At 43.3% G+C, this 21337-nt stretch overlaps 1 protein-coding gene across 1 annotated transcript in view; it reads left to right on the forward strand.

Annotated features, from left to right (window-relative positions):
- LOC124615555 (prolactin regulatory element-binding protein) overlaps positions 1 to 21337 on the forward strand; it is a 138869-nt gene that overhangs the window by 92047 nt on the left and 25485 nt on the right. The window contains exon 5 of the mRNA XM_047143531.1: positions 11057 to 11175. Within this exon, the coding sequence (XP_046999487.1) occupies positions 11057 to 11175 (119 nt within the window). The remainder of the gene's footprint in view (positions 1 to 11056; positions 11176 to 21337) is intronic.

Below are 21337 nucleotides of genomic sequence, written 5' to 3' on the forward strand. Positions count from 1 at the left end.
TGAGTGGTAACAGATCATAGAATGCTGCTTCTTATGACCCTGCGACCTTCTGTTCACTGCTCTGGGAGGAGGGCCAGGCTCGCTGGCTTGGGGTGAACCCCTTTCCCCACTACCTGGTCTGTACTAGGATGGATTGGGACATATTCACCATCACAAAACTTAGTTTTTTTCGAAATAGTGAAGACAAGTTTGAGGAAGTGGAGTCTCTCAGCAAGATGCGGTCGGGTTCCGTGTTGATCCAAATTTCTTCTGCCTCCCAATCTGCAGCTCTGAATGCTTCTGATCATCTTGGTGATGTTCCAGTGTCCATTGCACCTTACCAGTCTTTGAAAGACAAGGTCCGTATGAAAAATCACACCCTGGACCATATTCAAACTGATGAGGAACTCTGGGCCAATATGGAACAACAGAACATTCAATTTGTTCAGAGTGTACAGAAAGGTCGTAAGGATAATCACACTGATACAGGCACCTTTATTCTGGCATTTGAGGGAGATACCCTCCCAGAGAAGGTCAAGGTTATGTGTTATCAGTGTGAAGTGAAGCTGCACGTCCCGCCACCTGTGATGTGCTTTCAGCATTTGCATTTCAAGCACATGTCTTCCCAATGTATGGTGGACCCTCTATGTGTTCTGCCACCCATGTGTGTTAATTGTCATGACTGTCATTCTCCATGCTCAGCAGATGGCCTGGCTTATAAGGAAGAAAAGAAGATACAACAGTATAAGTCTCTGGATCAATTGTCTTACACTGAGGCTCCTCAGAAATTTGACAGACTTCATCCTGTGTTGACAACTTCAACTTTTTCCTCTGTTACATCCTTTCCTCCTCCTCCTCCTCCTCCTCCTTTCTTACCCCAATCTCATCCTCCTCTCCTTTCCCCTCCCCTCCAGTTCCCACACCCTGCCCTCAGGGTACCACTCCCCCTTCCTGGCCGAAGAAGTGCTCCCCTTCTTTGACATCCCACCAGTGATGAAACTCTCTCTCAGGATCCCTCCTCCCCCCCCCCCCCCCCCAAGTGTCTTTCAGGCCAGCAGCCTGCTGTCTCGGCCATGAGACATAGTCTGTGTGCCCCAAGGTCACCCGCTCTCTTCCTGTTCTGGATCTTGCAGAAGCCTGCTCTTCCTCTGTGCCCTGCCACCTCAACCTATGAAAGAAAAGAATACAAGCCCCCCCCCCCCCCAGTGCACCCAGATCAGATGTGCCAAGGTGCCATCTACCCCCGCTCTGCCCCCCCCCCCCCCCCACCTGCTCCTCAACCTGAGTCTGCCAAGTTATTTATGGATGTCACCCCGTCCTTGTTGGTGATGGGTGGTTACCTGGTGGCACGATGGGCTCCAGCTCATTCGCCTGTCATTTGAATACCCACTCCATGCTTATTCAATAGAATTGTAATCCAGAGTTCCAATCCCTTATTGCCTTTTGCCTTTTACTCGGCAGCTTGTGTCGTTCTCCAGGAATCTCATTTTACTCGTGTTCATTCACCGACCCTTGTGGGTTCCGTGCTTTCTGTCAGAACTGGGTCAGTCCTTTGAGGGCTTTCAGTGGTGTCTGCATGTTGGTCTGTATAGATGTTGTTAGTACATGGATCCCACTTCATACCCCATTGGAAGCAGTTGCCTTCCAGCTTGATTAAGACTCTGCAGAGTGGTTTGCAATCTTTATCTCCCTCCTGACAGGCCACCTACATCTGGTGCCCTAACTACCCCCCTTCAGCAACTCTGCCTTCCCTCCTTCCTTCTTAGGGATTTTAGTGCCCATCATTTTCTGTGGGACCATGCTTTTTCATCTAGTCGAGGGCTCCTCATTGACCATTTTATTGCAGACCACAACCTATGCCTTCTTAATGATGGTTCCCCTACTCATTTTAGTGCTGCATTTCTGTGGTGGAGCCCGGCCATTGCCACTGCTATCCATGATCAGCATCACACCTTACAACGTCTTAGGCAACCCGCATCCTCCGCCAGTCTTATTACCTTTAAATGTCTTTGCACCAAAGCCCATTACTTAATCAAACAGAGCAAACATGTGTGTTGGAAATGCTTTGTCACCTGTCTTGGTTCTTCTGTCCCTTCATCGAGGGTGTGGGGTACACTCTGCATGCTCTAAGGTTGTCAGCAGCAGTCTTTCATTGTGGGCCTTGCTTTTGCAGGTGGCCTTTGTCAGATCTATCAGTTCTCGTGGAACACATCGCAGCCCATTTTGCGACAGCTTTGACAGCAGCTGCCTTCCTCTCCGTAAACAGCAGGCAGAAGCTTCCTGCTTATATTTTACCCCTTGTCAGGCAGACTCCTACAACAAACCTTTTACTGAATGGGAGCTTCTTCTGGCCCTCTCTTCTTCCCATGATTCAGCTCCTTGCTCTGATTCCATCCATAACCAATTGCTTCAACACCTCAATCCTCCATAGTGACAGTATCTCCTCCTGGTGTTTAACCGTATTTGGTTACAAGGCATTTTCCCCTCCCAATATACCGAGCGAGGTGGCGCAGTGGTTAGCACATTGGACTCGCATTCGGGAGGACGACGGTTCAATACCGTCTCCGGCCATCCTGATTTAGGTTTTCCGTGATTTCCCTAAATCGTTTCAGGCAAATGCCGGGATGGTTCCTTTGAAAGGGCACAGCCAATTTCCTTCCCAATCCTTCCCTAACCCGAGCATGCGCTCTGTCTCTAATGACCTCGTTGTCGACGGGACGTTAAACACTAACCACCACCACCACCACCACCACCCCTCCCAATAGAGAGAAAGTATTGTGGTTCCTGTGCTTAAACCTGGCAAGGATCCATCGTCCCTTGATAGTTACCAGCCAGCCAGCCAGTCAGTCTCGCCAATGTCCCCTGTAAGTCACTAGAATGAATGGTGGCTCATTGGATCAATTGGATCCTTGAATCTCACAGCCCTATATCTCCTTACCAGTGTGGCTTTGGTGGGATGGACAGTCTCCGATCAATCATCTGCTTCAATTGGAAACTGCAGTTTGGCTGGCCTTTTCTCAGGACCGCCATCTTGTTGCAGTCTTCTTCAATCTTCGTATTGGCTACAATACAGCTTTGTAGCACCACATCCTCCTTACACTACCTTAAAGCAGTCTTTGGGCCCCCCTCCCCCCCCCCCCCCCTCCCAATTTTTATTCACCAGTTCCTGCCTACTGGACACTCAGTCTGGGTCGGCGTTTTCTCAGCTCTCTGCAGACTCGGGAGAAAGGCATTCCACAGGGCTCTTTGTTAAGTGTCCTTTTTCTCATAGCTATTAATGGACTTGTGGCCTCTGCCGGACTGTTGGTCACCTCTGCTCTATATGTGGATGATTTTTGTTTTTGAGCTAGCCCCCACTTGGTGGCTTCTGTGGAACGACAGCTCCAGGGTGCCATCCAGTGCACTTCCACATGGACAGTCTGACACAATTTTCAATTCTCTCTCCTTAGGTTCAGGATGGTGCATTTCTGTCACTGTACTATGGTCTGGCCTGATCTGGAGCTCTATCCTGACATCCAAAACCTCACCATGGTCCCCCAGTTCCATTTCCTGGGTTTTGATTTTGACAGCAAGCTTACTTGGTTGCCCTGTATCCATCATCTGAAGGTTGTTGTTTTCATAAACTCTTATGTTCTTCGCTTCCTTGCCCACACCTCTTGGGGAGCATATCGTTCAACCCTTCTCCACCTATAAACGACATTAGTTTTGTCTCATGTGGGCTATGATTGTCAAGTTCATGGATCAGCTGACACTTCCACACTGCACCTCTTGGACCCGGCTCACCATCATGGTATCTGTTTAGCCTCCAGTGCCTTTCACATTAGCCCTGTCAATAGTCTTCTGGTTGACACTGGCATCCCTCCCCTTTCAACTTGGCGGTCCCAGCTCCTTGTTTCCTATGCCACCACTATCCACCCTTCCCCTGCTCACCCCCTCCTGTTCTATGCTTTTCGCGGCTTTGGGCCTTCGCTCACCCACTGCCTGCCCTTGGGTGGGTTTACTCGTTGGGCTCCACCTTGCTTCTCTCCATCACGACTTCCATCTACTTCCATCTCCCCTCCTTAACCTCTTCCCTATGTTCTTCCTGACCCCCCCCCCCCCCCCCCCTTCCTCTTGGTTAGTTCATTGGCTCCAGAGTCAGATGGATCTCTTCTGGGGTCTGAAAGCCTCCATAACTCCAGTGGTGTTCTGTTGTTTGTTCCAGACACTCTTATTAGAGTTTCAAGATGCCATTGTTTTTTACACCAACTGCTCCAAATCCTCTGACCATGTGGGATATGCCTTCATGTTTTCTGTTAGCATGGAACACCATCTCTTGCCTGCCATGTGTTGGGTGTTTACTGCGGTGTTGGTGACCATCTATCACACCTCTGCTTCATTAAACAGTCCCCACTCTCTGGAGTTGTGTTATGTATGGACTCAATGAGTGACCTTCAGGCTATTGCTTGGAGTTTTTCCCACCACACCCTAGTCTCTGCCATCCACAGCCTTTTTGATGATCTTGGTGATGCTGCTTTTTTGGTTGATATCCTTTGGATTCCTGGCTTCTTAGGTATCCCAGATAATGAATTTGTTGATTGCCTGGCTTTGGGAGAAGGGGTATTTCTGCCACCTACCACCTATTGTCTGTGACCCCTCCAGTGGTAGATTTGTGGCCTTACATCAAACCCCTTTTGCTAAATCATGGGCTGACTCATGGGAGGCCACCCCCCAGTCACATAGACTTTGTGCCATTAGGGAGGTTCTCAACATGTGGCGTTTTTCCCTCTGTCTCTCCCGGGGGGAATCTACTATCCTCTGCCGTCTTTGTATTGGTCGTACTAGACTGACCCATGATTTTTTACTCTGCAGTGAGCTGCTCCACCTTTGTAGTTGTGGAGTTGCTGGGCTTCTCTTGCAGTGATCCATATTTTACTGGACTGCCCTGCCTTTTGGCCCTTCACACTAAATATGACCACCCACCTTCCTTGTCCCGGATGTTAGCAGACAACTCTCGCATGGTTACGTCTGTTCTCAGTTTTCTTTGCAAAAGTGATTTGTTCTCTCAGGTATAAGCTCTTCAATTTTCCTGTGGAATTTGAGCCTGCATTTAGTGTAGGCATTGGTTATGGATGCCTTGGCCTTGTCTCCACACTGGTCAGGGTTCTCCCCACCTTTTCCCTACATTTTGTCTGGTCTGACTCTGAGGAAGGAAGTAGTATTCTGCTGTATGTGAGCACATTAGCATTTTGGACAAGAATTTTTGTAGGTATGGCTACCAAGAAAGCATTCATGGCAAATTCTGTCCCATTCATGCTCCAGCTGCAGTTGGCGTATGAAGTTGTACATCAAGGAGAAACTGAATGGCTTTAGTTAATGAACAATGAACTGTATTTTTTGTTAAAGCTAGCTAGTCAGCCATGACACACTTTCTTTCAGCAACTCAGGCCAAATGTAATGACTCTCATACATTTGCAAATAGGGCACATTTCACAGGAAGTTTACTGTTCTGATGAGAATCGAGCAAGATGATACAGTAGCAAATAAATTAGGCTTGCAGTCAAGTGGATTGAGGTTCTGATCCCCATCTAACCATCCAGATTTACATACTTCTTGGTTTCCTTGGTGAAATATAGAATCTTGAGGGAATAGAAGGTAACTTTGTTTATTCCCATCTACCGGAAAGATGAACAAATGTTGTATGATAATTACGGTGGGGTAAGCCTGCTAATTGTTGGATATGAATTATATTGGAATGTCAGTTCTGCTTTCCAAGATTGTAAACAAAATATAATGCCTATTCCTCGCCACATCCTAAACGAAATGGACAAGTTTGGCCACTGAATGCACATAAAAATTATATTGCGCAGGCAACAGTAAATATGATTGAAACAAATTAAAGCTAACCTTCTGACAAAGAAAAAATGTCAGGTTATGCTGCACTGTGATGATGCAATCAGTTCAGGATTTCTTTCTCAGTGGAATAATAGTTCTAAAATACAGGAGAGGCTCCATTTTAAAGGTGTATTGTGTAATTCTTTCAGCAATTATGCTACTGTTATAAAACTGTTCCATAACAGAAAATTTTATGTCATCTAACCCACTGTGACATCACTAACAAATTTAAACTCTGTTTCAGTAGCTTCCCCTTTGTTGTGTCTGTTCCTGTCTTGTAACTTATTGCATTTTCCACATGCAATCAGGTCTTTGTTATACAGGACTCCATATTACATTGTTGCTGCTACTCAGGTTGCTGATTATGTTTGAGATGCACATGAGGGTTTTACAGGTTAGGCAACTGTCCATCCAGTAACTATAGGAAACCAAAAGTACCAGTTTGACTCAAAGAAATGCTTCCCACATGAGAGGGTATTAAGATCCTACTGGTTAACTGCCGGAGAATTCACAACAAAGTGCCAGAATTTGAAGCATTTCTAAAATGCAGTGCAATTTACATAATACTAGTTACAGAAATATGGCTAAAAACAGAAATAGACAGCAATGAGATTTTTTTAGGAAAATTTAAGTGTATATCAAAAGAATAGGTTAATGGGAAATGGATGTAGTGTACATGTCACAGTAGAGAAGAAATTCATATCCACGGAGATATAAATTGAAGCTGCATGTGAGATTGTGTGGGCAAGACTCAATAGCTGAGGTGCCATAAAATTATAATTGGGTCCTTCTTTCAACCATCGTACTCAACTCCTGATGTAAGCAAAAAGGACATCAGTTTGCTAGTACATAAGGTCCCCAGTCATACTGTGTTAGACGAGATTTTAAACATCTGTTTATCGATTGATATAAGTACAGTTTTGTTGGTTATTGGTATGACAAGAAACATTACTAAATGCTTCTCTGGAAACTACCTAGAACAAATAGTTCAGAATCCCTTTTATGATGAAAGTATATCGGATCTAATGGCAACAAACAGACCTGACCTCTTTGAAGATGTCCACATTGAAATTAGTATCAGTGACCAGGAGGCAGTTGTAACAACAATTACCAAAGTACAAATTGCAACTGAAATGAGTAGTAAGATGTAGGTGTTCAGTAATCTATTTACAGAAAACATGAAGAAATTCTAGTCTTACGTGAAAGCTGGTAGTGGCATCAAACTTAGTGTCCAGTCACTTATGAATGAGAGAGAAACTGAAATTGAGGGTAACAAAGGAAAACTGGAAATGCTTAACTCTGTTTTCAAATGTTCCTTTACAAAGGAAACACAGGAGTAATGTCCCAGTTTGATTCTTGTATCATTGCAAAGATGAGTGAAATAGATATTAGTGTCAGTAACCCTGAGGAGCAGCTGAAATTGCTAAAACTGAACATAGCGCAAGGGCCTGAAAGAATACCTACTGGATACTACACTGAATTTGTGGCGGAATTCACCCATCTTTTAACCATAACATACCAAAGATCCTTTGAACAAAAAATAGGGCCCAGTGGTTGAAGAAAGCACAAGTCACACCCGTCTACAAACAGGGCAGCAGAGATGGTTCATAAAACTGTGCCTTGACGTCCATTCATTGTAGTCTAATGAATTATTTAGGAATAAAGGAGATGACTCACCGAAAGGCAGAAGCACTCTGTAGTTGACAGGTATACACAAACAGAAGGTACAGAGCTTTGCTTTGTTAGCTTTTGGAATGAAACTCCTTTTTCAAGCTTGTAGGAGAAACAAACACACAAAAACACACACACACACACACACACACACACACACACACACACACGCTCGCACATGCGTATTCACATGCCTGTATCCCTACATTGTGCTCAGTGTTTGTGTTTGTGTGCATGTTTCTCTTACAAGCCTGAGAAAGGAATTTCATTCCAAAAGCTAACAAAGCAAAGCTCTGTACCTTCTGTTTGTGTACCTGTCAACTACGCAGTGCTTCTGCCTTTCGGTGAGTCATCTTGTTTATTCCTAAATAATTCGTTATTCCCAACTAGAATGTTCCATATATTATTATTCATTGTAGACTCTTAGAACATTTTCTGAACTCAGATGCGATGAGGTATTTCAAGCAGAATGACCTCCCCCATACCAGCCTACATGAATTCCAAAAATATCGATCATGTTACACCCAACTTGCAATTTTCTTACATGACATCTTGGAACGGATCTGGGCAGTCAGATTAGATGCAACATGCAGTATTTCTTGACTACTTAAAAATATTTGAGTCAGTACCACACATATACTTATTATTCAAAGTACAATCATATTGGTTTATCAAGCGACATTTGTGACTAAATTGAGGTTTCTTTGTGGAGAAGTCACAGCATGTTGTCTTGGATGGAGAGACATTGACAGATGTAGGAGTAACTTCAGGTGTGCCAAGAGAAGTATGTTGGGACTCTTAATATGTTCATGTTGTATATTAATGGCCTTGCAGACAATATTAATAATAACCCCAGACAATTTACAGATGACACATTTATCTATAATGAAGTACTGTCTGAGCAAAACTGCACAAATGTAGGGTCAGATCTTGATAATATTTCAGAGTGGTGCAAAAATTGGTAACTCACTTTAAATATTCGGGAATGCAAAAAGTGCATTACACAAAATTGGAAAATGTAGTGATCTTATGACAACAATATCAATGAGTCACAGTTGGAATTGTTCAATTCATGCAAATAGCTGGGTGTAACAACTTGTAGCAATATAAATGGAATGGTCACATAAGCGCAGTTGTAGGTAAAGAAGGTGCAGATTGCACTTCATTAGTAGGATAGTAGGGAAATACAATCAGTCTACAAAGCAATTTGCATAGAAAACACTTGTGTGACCCATCGTAGGAAATTACTGAAGTGCGTGAACCCATATCAAGTAGGACTAACGGGATATGTTGAACTGGTACATGAAGGGCAGTGTGAATGGTGACGGGTTTATTTGTCCCATGAGAGTGTGTCACAAAGATGCTGGAAGGACTGAACTGGCAGATACTTGAAGGTAGAAGTGGACTATCCCTTATAAGCCTATTTATAAAGGTTCTAGATATGTATGTAAGCATGTACTACAACCCCCACACATCGCTTCCATAGCTTCACGAAGACATGAGCAGACTAATTACAGAAAGCACAGAGGTGTTTAAGTGATTATTCTTTCCGAGTTCCATATGTAAACTGAATGGAAAAAATCGTAATAACTGAACAAATAAGATGTTTGTTCCCTCTGCCCTGCCCTTCATAGTGATTTGGGGTGCATAGGTGTCATGTAGATGTTCTTTGGTGTATTTTTCATACTACTGCGATAATAATCTTATGATATTGAGAAGTTTGAGGATGCAAGGATCTGCCAGAATGAGTTTTACTTCTACATGTAGAAAAATGGTTACAAAACTACTGAACATGATCCTCTTTTCGAGTTAACATTGCAGAAATACGTTGCCAGAAAAAAATTAGTACACACTTGTAGAGGCCTCCAACTAACTCAAGACTTATCATTGAAACGGTGCATACGGAGTGCATGAAATGGTGACATTTACAGATTAATAACACAAGTGGTTCTGAGGCACCAGGCGTCGAACCATGCTGTAACGCTCACATTAGTACTTGATGTAGCCTCCACGGGTGGCAATGAAGGCACTGTTTCCGGCATCCAGTCAATCATACAGATGGTGGATACTATCCTGGACTATGTTGTTCCACAACAGCTCGACCTGTTCATGTAGGTCTGTAAGAGTTCTTGGTTGACAAGTCACACAAACCACTTCTCATCCCATCACATCCTACACATGGTCAATTGGAAACCAGTCTGGAGATTGTGCAGACCAGGGAAGTTGCTGCAACTCTTGCAGAACACGTTGAGTTTAACGGGCAGTTTATGGGCAAGCATTATCCTTTTGAACAACACATCACCTTCCTATAACAGCAAAAGAATGGGTCTAACAACGTTCTGAACTTACTGAGTGCAGACCATCAGGCCTGGGGTGGGGTCGTGTGTCTTGGATAAATGCACTGTACGAGCCAGCATCCACTAGGTTTATGTCATACACACAAACGACCATCACTTGCATGCAGGCAGAATCTGCTTTCATTGCCAAAGATGAATGTGTGCCATTCTGTTTTACAAGTGATCCTCTGCAGCACCAGTCGGGGCATACAGGTTGATGCTGCAGCATGAGTGGAAGATGTACTAGAGGTATGCCTATCTGTCATCCCACTGGTAATAATCAGTTTGCAACAGTTCGTGTTGACACATCTGGACTCACAAGCCCTCTTTTCTGTGCTGTGGTAGCTGTGCAATCTGACACTGGTGCCCTTACAAAATGAGAATCCTGGTGGTCATCTTTGCTGCATGGATGTTCAGAATATTGTATATAGGTGTGAGAATGTTCACGTGGCCACTGATACCAGCGTTGTTGCATAAATGACACAGCATGTCGAACTTGTGTGGCAATTCTGCGAAAGAACCATCCCACCACTTGGAAGGTCACGGTTTGACCCCTTTCAAACTTGCTCAGTTGGCTGTAGAAAGAACAATTACGTCTCCATGGTGGCTGCATGTTTGCTTCACACATTTGCACCACATGAGCCTTCTGGCTGTGAGCATCCACCCCAATAGCTGAGTGGTCAGCATGACAGAACGCTATGCAAAGGGGCCCGGATTCAATTCCCGTCTGGGTCAGAGATTTTTCTCGCTCAGGGACTGGGTGCTGTGTTATCATCATCATCATCATCATCATCATCATCCTGATTGATGTGCAAGTCACCGAAATGGCGTCAACTCAAAAGACTTGTACCAGGCCCTAGCCACATGACATTTCGTTTTGTTTCTGGCTGTGAGCAATCCCTATTAAAGGGTAACACTATGGCACTCTGGTAGCTATGCCACCAAGCTATCTTTTGGTGAACGACATTGAAACCATTATCAGTACATCTACTCTGCCCCAGGTGATACATGCCATCATCAGATCAAAATCGGCGTCATCTTTCCACATCTCTCTCTCTCTCTCTCTCTCTCTCTCTCTCCCCCTCCCCCCCCTTTTCTTTCCAGTGTGTATACAGTATACCTACTAATGTTTTCATGTAATAATGTAAGAGTAACACTTTTTCTGACTCCTGTTGTGTTTCTCTTTCACTCTTTAGGTATTAAGTGTATCGAAAGATGGACTTGCTGTAATTTGGAGTACACAGACAGGAAAGAAGCTGTCTGAACTAAAATGGAATGCACCAGAAAATGTCAAATATCTATACAAGAGATGCAGGTAATAACATTATTGTTTCCTTGTTGTGGCTTCATATTTTCTTGTGGTGTTTCAATGCTTACAAAATTGGTTCATTGTATACATTTGAGTAATTAATAGAGATGTGTATTATGCTGGGGTGGTGTTGGGGGGGGGGGGGGGGGGGGAATGCACTGCTGTCACCTTAGCAAATGTCTTGTGATTAGGGTTTAGTGAGGTTTTGTACTGGCACAACAGTTGATTATGATGTAGGGAAAAATTCACAATACCATTGTTTTGTTTTTTATCATGACCACATCTTGAAAACCTGAAGTGTTTATTCCTAGTTTTTGATTTAGAATTTTTTGTTTGTAATGAAATAGTGGGCCTATTTTGAATCTCCATGAAATGATCTGCAGGAGTGTGGAAAACCACCCCAAAAATCGTGACCAGAGTATTGTTTTGTGTAGCTTATCAGTTTACCTCAAATAAACAAACAACCACAACAACAATGTGTGTTTCATAAAATCATTTATCTTCCAGAAATAAATACATTGTAATGGAATGCTTTATTAAGACACAGAATTTTTCACAGTTTTTCCCATTTTCAGTTAACTTTTTATTTCGACATACTTGTGGTACATAGGCTGCAGGATATTCTGCGTCTGTGAAGGTTCCAGTTTGATCAATCTGGATAAGCTGTTAGTAATTAGGTTCCATGAAAATGGAAACCATACACACACGGGAAAAAATGGTGTGCACACATGCCCCTCTCCCCATTGTCCATTCACCAGATTTAATGCAGCAACCCTCATGCAGCATTTCCAGCATTGTCAACTTAATTTCTTCTTCTCTATTGGTAGTATTTTTAAAATGCTTCATGTAGCAAATGCTGCTTAGTGTTCCTTCTGCATTTATTTACTGTATCTTATTCAAAGTCCGAAAAAAAAAAAAAAAAAAAAAGACCAAAAAAAAGAAAATCCTGGCCTAACCTAGCACAAAATAACTATCACACATCTGGCCGTGTACACTTAATTAAATTTCATTTGCAGACTTAAACAGTGACATGTGAAAAGCAAAATTTCCTTGGTTGTTGTTGTGGTCTTCAGTACAGAGACTGGTTTGATGCAACTCTCCATGCTACTCTATCCTGTACAAGCTTCTTCATCTCCCAGTACCTACTGCAACCTACATCCTTCTGAATCTGCTTAGTGTATTCATCTCTTGGTCTCCCTCTACGATTTTTACCCTCCACACTGCCCTCAAATACTAAATTGGTGATCCCTTGATGCCTCAGAACATGTCCTACCAACAGATGCCTTCTTCTAGTCTAGTTGTGCCACAATTTCTCTTCTCCCCAATTCTAGTCAATACCTCCTCATTAGTTGTGTGATCTACCCATCTAATCTTCAGCATTCCTCTGTAGCACCACATTTCGAAAGCTTCTATTCTCTTCTTGTCCAAACTATTTATCATCCATGTTTCACTTCCATACATGGCTACACTCCATACAAATACTTTCAGAAACTACTTCTTAACACTTAAATCTATACTCGATGTTAACAAATTTCTCTTCTTCAGAAACGCTTTCCTTGCCATTGCCAGTCTACGTTTTATATCCTCTCTACTTTGACCATCATCAGTTATTTTGCTCCCCAATTAGCAAAACTCCTTTACTACTGTAAGTGTCTCATTTCCTAATCTAATTCCCTCAGCATTGCTCAACTTAATTCGACTGCATTCCATTATCCTCATTTTGCTTTTGTTGTTGTTCATTTTATATCCTCCTTTCAAGACACTGTCCATTCCATTCAACTGCTCTTCCAGGTCCTTTGCTGCCTCTGACAGAATTACAATGTCATCAGTGAATCTGAAAGTTTTTATTTCTTCTCCACGGATTTTAATGCCTACTCCAAATATTTCTTTTGTTTCCAATACTGCTTGCTCTATATACAGATTGAATAACATCGGGGAGAGGCTACAACCCTGTCTCGATCCCTTCCCAACCGCTGCTTCCCTTTAATGTCCCTCGACTCTTATAACTGCCTTCTGGTTTCTGTACAAATTCTAAATAGCCTATTTTACCTCTTCCACCTTCAGAATTCGAAAGAGGGTATTCCAGTCAACATTGTCAAAAGCTTTCTCTAAGTCTACAAATGCTAGAAACGTAGGTTTGCTTTTCCTTAATCTATCTTCTAAGATAAGTCGTAGGGTCAGTATTACCTCACGTGTTCCAATATTTTTACGGAATCCAAACTGATCTTCCCCAAGGTCGGCTTCTACCAGTTTTTCCATTCGTCTGTAAAGAATTCACGTTAGTGTTTTACAGCCGTGACTTATTAAACTGATACTTCAGTAATCTTCACATCTGTCTTTGGGGTTGGAATTATTATATTCTTCTTGAAGTCTGAGGGTATTTCATCTGTCTCATACATCTTGCTCACCAGATGGTAGAGTTTTGTCAGGACGGGCTCTCCCAAGGCTGTCAGTAGTTATAATGGAATGTTGTCTACACCCGGGGCCTTGTTTCGACTTACACTTTCAGTGCTCTGTCAAACTCTTCATGCAGTATCATATCTCCCATTTCATCTTCATCTACATCCTCTTCCATTTCCATAATTTGCCCTCAAGTACATCACCCTTGTATAGACCCTCTATATACTCCTTCCACCTTTCTGCTTTCCCCTCTTTGCTTAGAACTGGGTTTCCATCTGACCTCTTGATATTCTTACAAGTGGTTCTCTTATCTCCAAAGGTCTCTTTAATTTTCCTGTAGGCAGTATCTACCTTACCCCTAGTGATATATGCCTCTAGATCCTTACATCTGCCCTCTAGCCATCCCTGCGTAGCCATTTTGCACTTCCTGTCGATCTCATTCTTGAGACATTTGTATTCCTTTTTGCCTGCTTCATTCACTGCATTTTTGTATTTTCTCCTTTCATAAATTAAATTCAATATTTCTTCTGTTACCCAAGGACTTCCCTTTTTAAATTTTTTAACCTGTCTGCCCGATTAAGGGATCTGACATTCCACGCTCCGATCTGTAGGACACCAGTTTTCTTTCTCCTGATAAAGATGTCCTCGTGAGTAGTCCCCGCCCAGAGATCCGAATGGGGGACTATTTTACCTCTGGAATACTTTACCCAAGAGGACAGCATCATCATGTAACCATACAGTAAAGCTGCGTGCCCTAAGGAAAAATTACGGCTGTAGTTTCCCCTTGCCTTCAGCTGTTCGCAGTACCAGCACAGCAAGGCCGTTTTGGTTAGTGTTACAAGGCCAGGTCAGTCAATCATCCAGACTGTTGCCCCTGCAACTACTGGAAAGGCTGCTGCCCCTCTTCAGGAACCACACGTTTGTCTGGCCTCTCAACAGATACCACTCCGTTGTGGTTGTACCTACAGTACGGCTATCTGTATCGCTGAGGTACACAACCCCCCTACCAATGGCAAGGTCCATGGTTGGTATAAAAGGAAAATTCCATCGAGGAAACTAAAAAATTATGATTTATACCGATATTTGCTGGCCAGTACTTATCTGTAGGAAGCAACATGTGTAGTACTGCTAGTAGACACATAAAAGTGAAAGTAATATACTAACTTTTGGAAGTAACAGTTCCTTTGTCATTTTCTTCCCTTCTGGCATTTTGCAAAATCTTAACTGTATGGTCCCCATGTTGGGTTTGACTTGCTACTCCCTCTCCAAATTTTACAGACGTTTAGAAGGTTTTCCAATGCGGCATGTATTTCACCTTTTCTTCCTTTCTCTCTTTGTACATTTCCTGTCTTTTAAAGGTAGTACACTCAAAACCAAGTGTCATACCATTTCAGTTTTGGATCACACTGTTGATGCCTGAGCTGGAAACTCCCTGTGCAAGAGGAGGAGTATGTGCGCATCAGAGCTGGGGCGCGGGGACTCCGGGCAACTATTTACTGGCCAGGTAAATGTTGCTGCGGTTGGGTGGTGCCCATAGGGAGAGCCCCAATTCAGAATGGGTGGTACTGTGGTGGAAGATGCACTTTCTTTGGCTGGTGCTCCAAGATGCCAGCAGTCTCTTCATATGGGAAAGGTTATTATAATGCAGAGAGATATGACCCCATGATATTTCCTTCCCTGGCTACACCATGAGAAGAGGAACAAACCAGATGTTTGGGTGTGCTAAATACTTCACCCAATACTTAGTATGTACTAGGATTAATGGAGATACATTCACTGGAATAAAATCATAATTTTGTGTTAAAAAAGAAAAAAAAAAAAAAAAAAAAAAAAAGGTTCGTTATTGATTAAAACTTCCTCTGCTGCCCACTCTATAGCTCTTCAGGTATGTGATTGTCTAGGTGATATGACTGTGACCATTGTTCCACACAAAACTTTATACATGGGCCAGGGAATCCACTTTCACAGAGAACTTACACTGCAGACAGATGAGGAACTCCAGACTAATGTCAGGTGCCAAGTCAGACAATTTTTCAGACATGTACAAAAAGGACCTGAGAACAATCATAAGTACAGAAGCCTTTATCTTAGCCTTTGAAGGGAATATCCTACTGGAGAAAGTTGAGGTCATGGTGTAGAGGTGTGATGTGTAACTGTATGTCTCACTGCTTATGATATCGAGTGAGGTAATACAGTGGTTAACACACTGGATTCGCATTCAGGAGAAGGACAGTTCAAGCCCGCATCTAGCCATCCTGATTATGTTTTCCATGATTTCCCTAAATCGGTTCAGGCATATGCCAGGATACTTCCTTTGAAAGGGCATGGCCAACTTCCTTCCCCATCCTTCCCTAATAACATCCACCTTTTTGTGTCAACTTTGTGGAACATCGCCTTCCACATTTACCAGTTTACCCAGTTTTCAGGAAAGAACAAAAGGTCCAGGGATACAAATTTATTGACTGTCTGACGTATACTGAGGCACGGAAGAAATATGAATGCTTACATCTTGTGGATATGACAATAAATTATCCTAACATCACAACCATCACTTCCTTTACCTCTGCCTTCCCCAAACCAGATCTCCAATCTTCCTTCTCGCTTGTGATTCCCTTGCTACCTTCTTCAGGAACTGTTTACTGCATCCGGCCAGAGAAGCATTCTTCTTCTTCTTCGCCGTCTACCAGTGACAGGGCTCCCTCTCCCCGGCAACAACAATGGCTGAAGGAGGCACATCCTGTGGATACCACAGCTGTCTGCTCTGCATCTGTCCATGCATCCAATGCAGATAAACTGTTGAGTGAACCTTGCTCACCAAAGGTTACAAAGGAAAAGAAGAAGAACAAGAACAAGAACAAGAACAAGAACTGGCCCAGATCCCCCATTGCAGTCGGATTCTAAACCAGTGTTTGTGGATATGGTTCCATCCCCCCTGGTGACAGGTGACCCTGTGGCATGACCGGTCCTCCTGGCCCCTTTGCACCTAACCTGGGCCCCGGTCACATGATCATTTAGAGGAAATGTAATGGGTACTACTGTCACCTGCCAGAACACCACCACCTTATTTCCTCTTTGTCTGCAGTTTGCATTGCTCTCCAAGAAATGAACTTCACTCATGACCACTCTCCAACGCTCTGTGGTTGTTGTGCATTCTGTCAGAGCCAGGTATCAGGGGAGGGGGCTGTACTTTGGTTCATACGGATGTTGTCAGTGTGTGGTTCACCTTTGTACCTCGTTGGGCGCAACAGCAGTGCAGGTATAAATGATTTCAGTGATTACCAGTTGCAACATCTACCTACCTCCAGACAGGCCACTTACTTATGTTGATTGACCACATTAATCCAGAAACTCCCCCTTCTTCCTTTTCTCATGCTTGGGACTTCAACACACACCATCCCATCCCATGTGAGGGAGTACCACTTCATTTGGAAAGGGCCTTCTAATTGACCAGCTTCTCACAGATCATGCTCTGTGCCTCCTTAGTGATGGTTGTCCAACCCGCTTCAGTGCTGCCCTCGGCAGATTTTAGCTATTTATCTAACAGTCTCTTCCCCTAATCTTGTGGCTTCGTTACATCGGTAATTACAGGGCAACCTTTGTGACAGTTACCAAGTTGTTCCCTTGCCACAGCCAGACAGACTACCACATTGGGCACTTCATAGAGCCAACTAGCTCCACTTATGTTTCACTCCCTGTCAGGCTGAATTCTGTAATGCACTCTACACAGACTGGGAACTGCTTCAGGCTCTTGCCTCATCCTGCAACACTGCTCCATCCACTGATTCACTGTTAGATGATCCAACAGCTAAATGTTTCCCAAAGGCAACATCTCCTCAGGTTCTTCAACTGTCTTTGGTCTCACTGTGCCTTCTCTTCACAATGGTGAGATAGTGTAGCTGTCCAAATCTGTAAGCCAAGAACCCAAAATCTCTTGACAGTTACCAGCTGATTAACCTGACCAACATACTCTGTTCACTGCTTGAAAGGATGGTTGCCTGATGGGGTTCTTGAATCTTGGGGCCCCTGTCAGCGTGGTTTCCGGGAGGGACAATCAATAGCCAACCATCTGGCTAGGTTGGAAACAGCAATCTGACAATCTTAGTTTAAAAAACCTTGTTGCAGTCTTTTCTGACCTGCACAGGGCGTAAGACACCATTTGGCATTATCACATTTTGTTCACCATACCATGTTTTATTTGTCAGTTTTTGTACCGTCAGTTGTTCCAGGTTAGAATCGGCACTTCACTCAGCTCCCCACAGGTCAAAGAAAATGGCATCACAAAGGGCTGTGTGTTGAGCGTCACTCTCTTCTTCATCATCATCCATGGGCCAGTGACCTTTTTTGGGGCTAACGGTAACCCCTGCATTGTGTGTTGATAATTTTTGCGTTTGGTACAGCTGAATGACAGCTCCAAGGTGCCACCGGCGGGCCCCTGCATGTGTTTTTTCCCATAGTTTCTAATTCTCTCCCTCAAAAATCTGGGTCATTCATTTCTGCCATCGTACCACAGTCCATCCTGACCTGGAACTCTGATTAGGTACCCAGCACCTGGACATTGTAATACAGTCCCATTTTTGTGGGCCTCCTTTGTGATGAAAAGCTGACTTTGCTGCCCCATACCCATCACCTGAAGATTATCTGCATGCCAAAACTTAATGCTCTCTGCTTCCTTGCCCACGTCTTATAGTACAAATAGTGGTACTCTTATCCATTTGTACTGGGCACTACTTTTGTTCTGACTGAACTATGATTGTCAAATTCATGACTCGGTGGCTTCTTCAGCATTGAACTGTTAAGCCCAATCCACCATAGTGGCAAGCAACTGGCCACTGGTGCCTTTCAGACTAGTCCTGTAGACTGACACCTCGCTGAAGTGGGGATCTCCCCTCTACAGATGCATCGGTACCAGCTCTTGGTCTTCTATACAATCGTCATTAAACACTTCCCTGACCATCCCACGTATCCCATTCTCTTTGCATACAAGAGGTGTGATCCTCCCGATACTCACCATCAAGTGGTGTTACCATTTGGAATGTGCCTCACTTCCATCTTCCAAGATCTCCATCTCCTTTCCCTAGACTGTACTTCCCAGCTTTTCTAATGCATTCTCCATTGGATGGTGCATAGGCCACAAATTAGGACCAATCTCTTCTGAGGTCCTAAAGGGTTGATTGCCCCCATGACCTTACAGCATCTATTCCATCCAGTTCATCAAGATTTCCAGGGTGCTCCCATTCTTTACACAGACAGCTGTAAAATTGTATATCAGATGGCGTATGCTTTTTCATCTCCTGATAGTATGGAATGCCATTCACTTCTGGGAACTTGCAGTGATTAGTCAGAGCTGACAGCATTAGCAGAACCCTCCATTTTATTAAACAAGCCCTCTTTGACCATGTTGTAAAATGCAAGAACTTAGTGAGCTATCTCCAGGCTATTGATGGGTGCTATTCTTGCCACCCTTTTTTCTCCACTGGTCATGAACACCTCAGTGACCTTGTCGTGCTGCCTGCTCAGTTGTCTTTCTGTGTGTCCCAAGTCATGTGGGTACCCCAGGAAATAAACTGGCTCATGATTTGGCTAGAGGAGCACTTACTCACTCCCCATTCACTTTGCCGATCTCAGGCATGGATTTGCGGGTACACATGAGACCTTCGCTCACTCGGAAGTGGAACGACATCTGGTGGTCTACTTCCCCATCTAATAAACTCCACACAATTGAGAAAACTATTGCAGCATGGCAGTCTCCCTTGCGCTTCTCCCAGGAGAAATCCACAATCATATGTTGTCTCCACATCAGTTATGGCAGGTTAACCCATAGTTTTATTTTGTGTAATGAGCCATTCCCACATTGTGGTCGTGGACTCTTACAGGCAGTAGCTCATATTGTGGCAGAATGCCCCCTCCTTTAGACCCTCCACACTAAGTATGGAATTCAGGATACATTTCCCCTACTATTGGCATATGATTCATGGGTGGTTGACCTTGTTCTTGGTTTTCTCATTAAAGTGGTTTTTATTCTCAGTTACAGTTTTTTAATCTACCTCCAGAGCAAGTACAGGGTGGTTGGGAATGTGGCATCTGCTGCTGTATACTAGATCTGGGGGCTACCTGACCCTACCTCCTTGACCAGGCTACTCTTTTATCCCTCTTCTACTCTGTTTTAATTGCCTTTAGATTCTCTTTGCCTCCTGTCTGCCACACCTCATTTCCTATTCTAAGTGTTGCAGTCTGTTGAATAGTTTATGCACTTGACTGTAATGGATGAGAGGTGGGACAGCTGTGGATGGGACGTTTCCTGTTGCATGCAGAGCTCTGAAGATTCCCACCTATTGACTTCCCCTTCCATTATGTTTTTAGCTTTCTCAGTTTTACACTTACAGATCTGCCAAATAGATCAGAAAACATTCTCGGTGGATGTTTCTACTTTGAGATGCACCATTCTTGGATCAAGGGACTGATGGCCTTGTTGTTTGGTCACTTATCCCCCTCCTCCTCTCCTAATCAATCAACCAACCTTTTTAACCTGTTGCTGCTCCCCAATGAAGCAACTATTAGTTGCAAAAATAAGATAGTCTGTCAGATTTACTGTCGTGACTGATTTTGCCAGTATAAATAGTGTTCTTGAGTCCACAAGTAAAAGATATCATTAATACCGATTTTCAAAGCATCATACAGTCAAAAGGATTTTTTGATATTTGCACCAACTGTAAGAAAACACACTCGATTGTACAAATGATGATATGCCATAAGGTAAACACTTGCTCACATAATCATGTAAACATAAACAAATACACACTAGGGAAAATACACACACAATTTGACTCTGAACAGCATCAGTCAAATTGACTGTGTTCTTACAGTCCTCTGGCTTTGTATTTTGTGGCCCATTAAGTATATCTATTACTTGCACATAGCACTCATTTACAGTACTTTTTACTGGTGCTTCCAACAGTTTTCAATGTACTTCCTTCTTCCTCAGACTCTAAAATAAAATCCTTTGAGTGGGAACCAACCTTGCATATTTGTCTGCATTAAAAACAATACCCAAAATGTACCTACTAGAACTGTATGCCCAATGGTGACACCTCCAGTAATCAACCCTAATGTCATTTGAAAATTAACAACTTTATACCAGCTCCAACAGGCTCTGTTATCATAATACCCCTAACAGAAACTGGGGCCACCCCACACTTCTCACAAATCATATTGAACAAGCTTTCCATGCCCTCTGAGGAATTCTCAGTTTCTGAAAAGTCCATGCCTCGCTGCCATAAGCCAAAACTGGTGATACATACTGATTGTAAAGTTTCCTTCTTAGACACTTTGTGTAAGATTGGTGCCCTTATTTGCTTCTATCCAATTTTCGTATCTTGCCCATTAGATGAACTGATTGGTACTTAAGCAGTTTTAAATAATCAGATTGATGCCCCCAAGTTAAGCTTCTGCTCAAGTACTTTTTTTCCCCAGAATACCTTAATGACAGCCAGCTAGCAAATAAGAAATTTCGTTATTATTTTTACACATTACATTAGCAATCTACAGAGACTTCCACTTCTTCTTCTTCTTCTTCTTCTTCTTCTTCTTTCTCTTCTTCTCTTTCACAGTTATTGGTTCCTTAACTCAGTCCATTATTTGTAATTGACTTAATCCTTCTGGAAGATATGACCTAAAATTGTGACATGCGATTTATTTCAGTGATCTCGGCTAGGGTGGTTTGCGGAGGTACAGAAGAGATGTGGAGCAGAGAGTGGAATGGGTAGCCAGG

This window comes from Schistocerca americana, chromosome 5, assembly GCF_021461395.2.
Source record: "Schistocerca americana isolate TAMUIC-IGC-003095 chromosome 5, iqSchAmer2.1, whole genome shotgun sequence".
In the NCBI taxonomy this organism is placed as follows: Eukaryota; Metazoa; Arthropoda; class Insecta; order Orthoptera; family Acrididae; genus Schistocerca; species Schistocerca americana.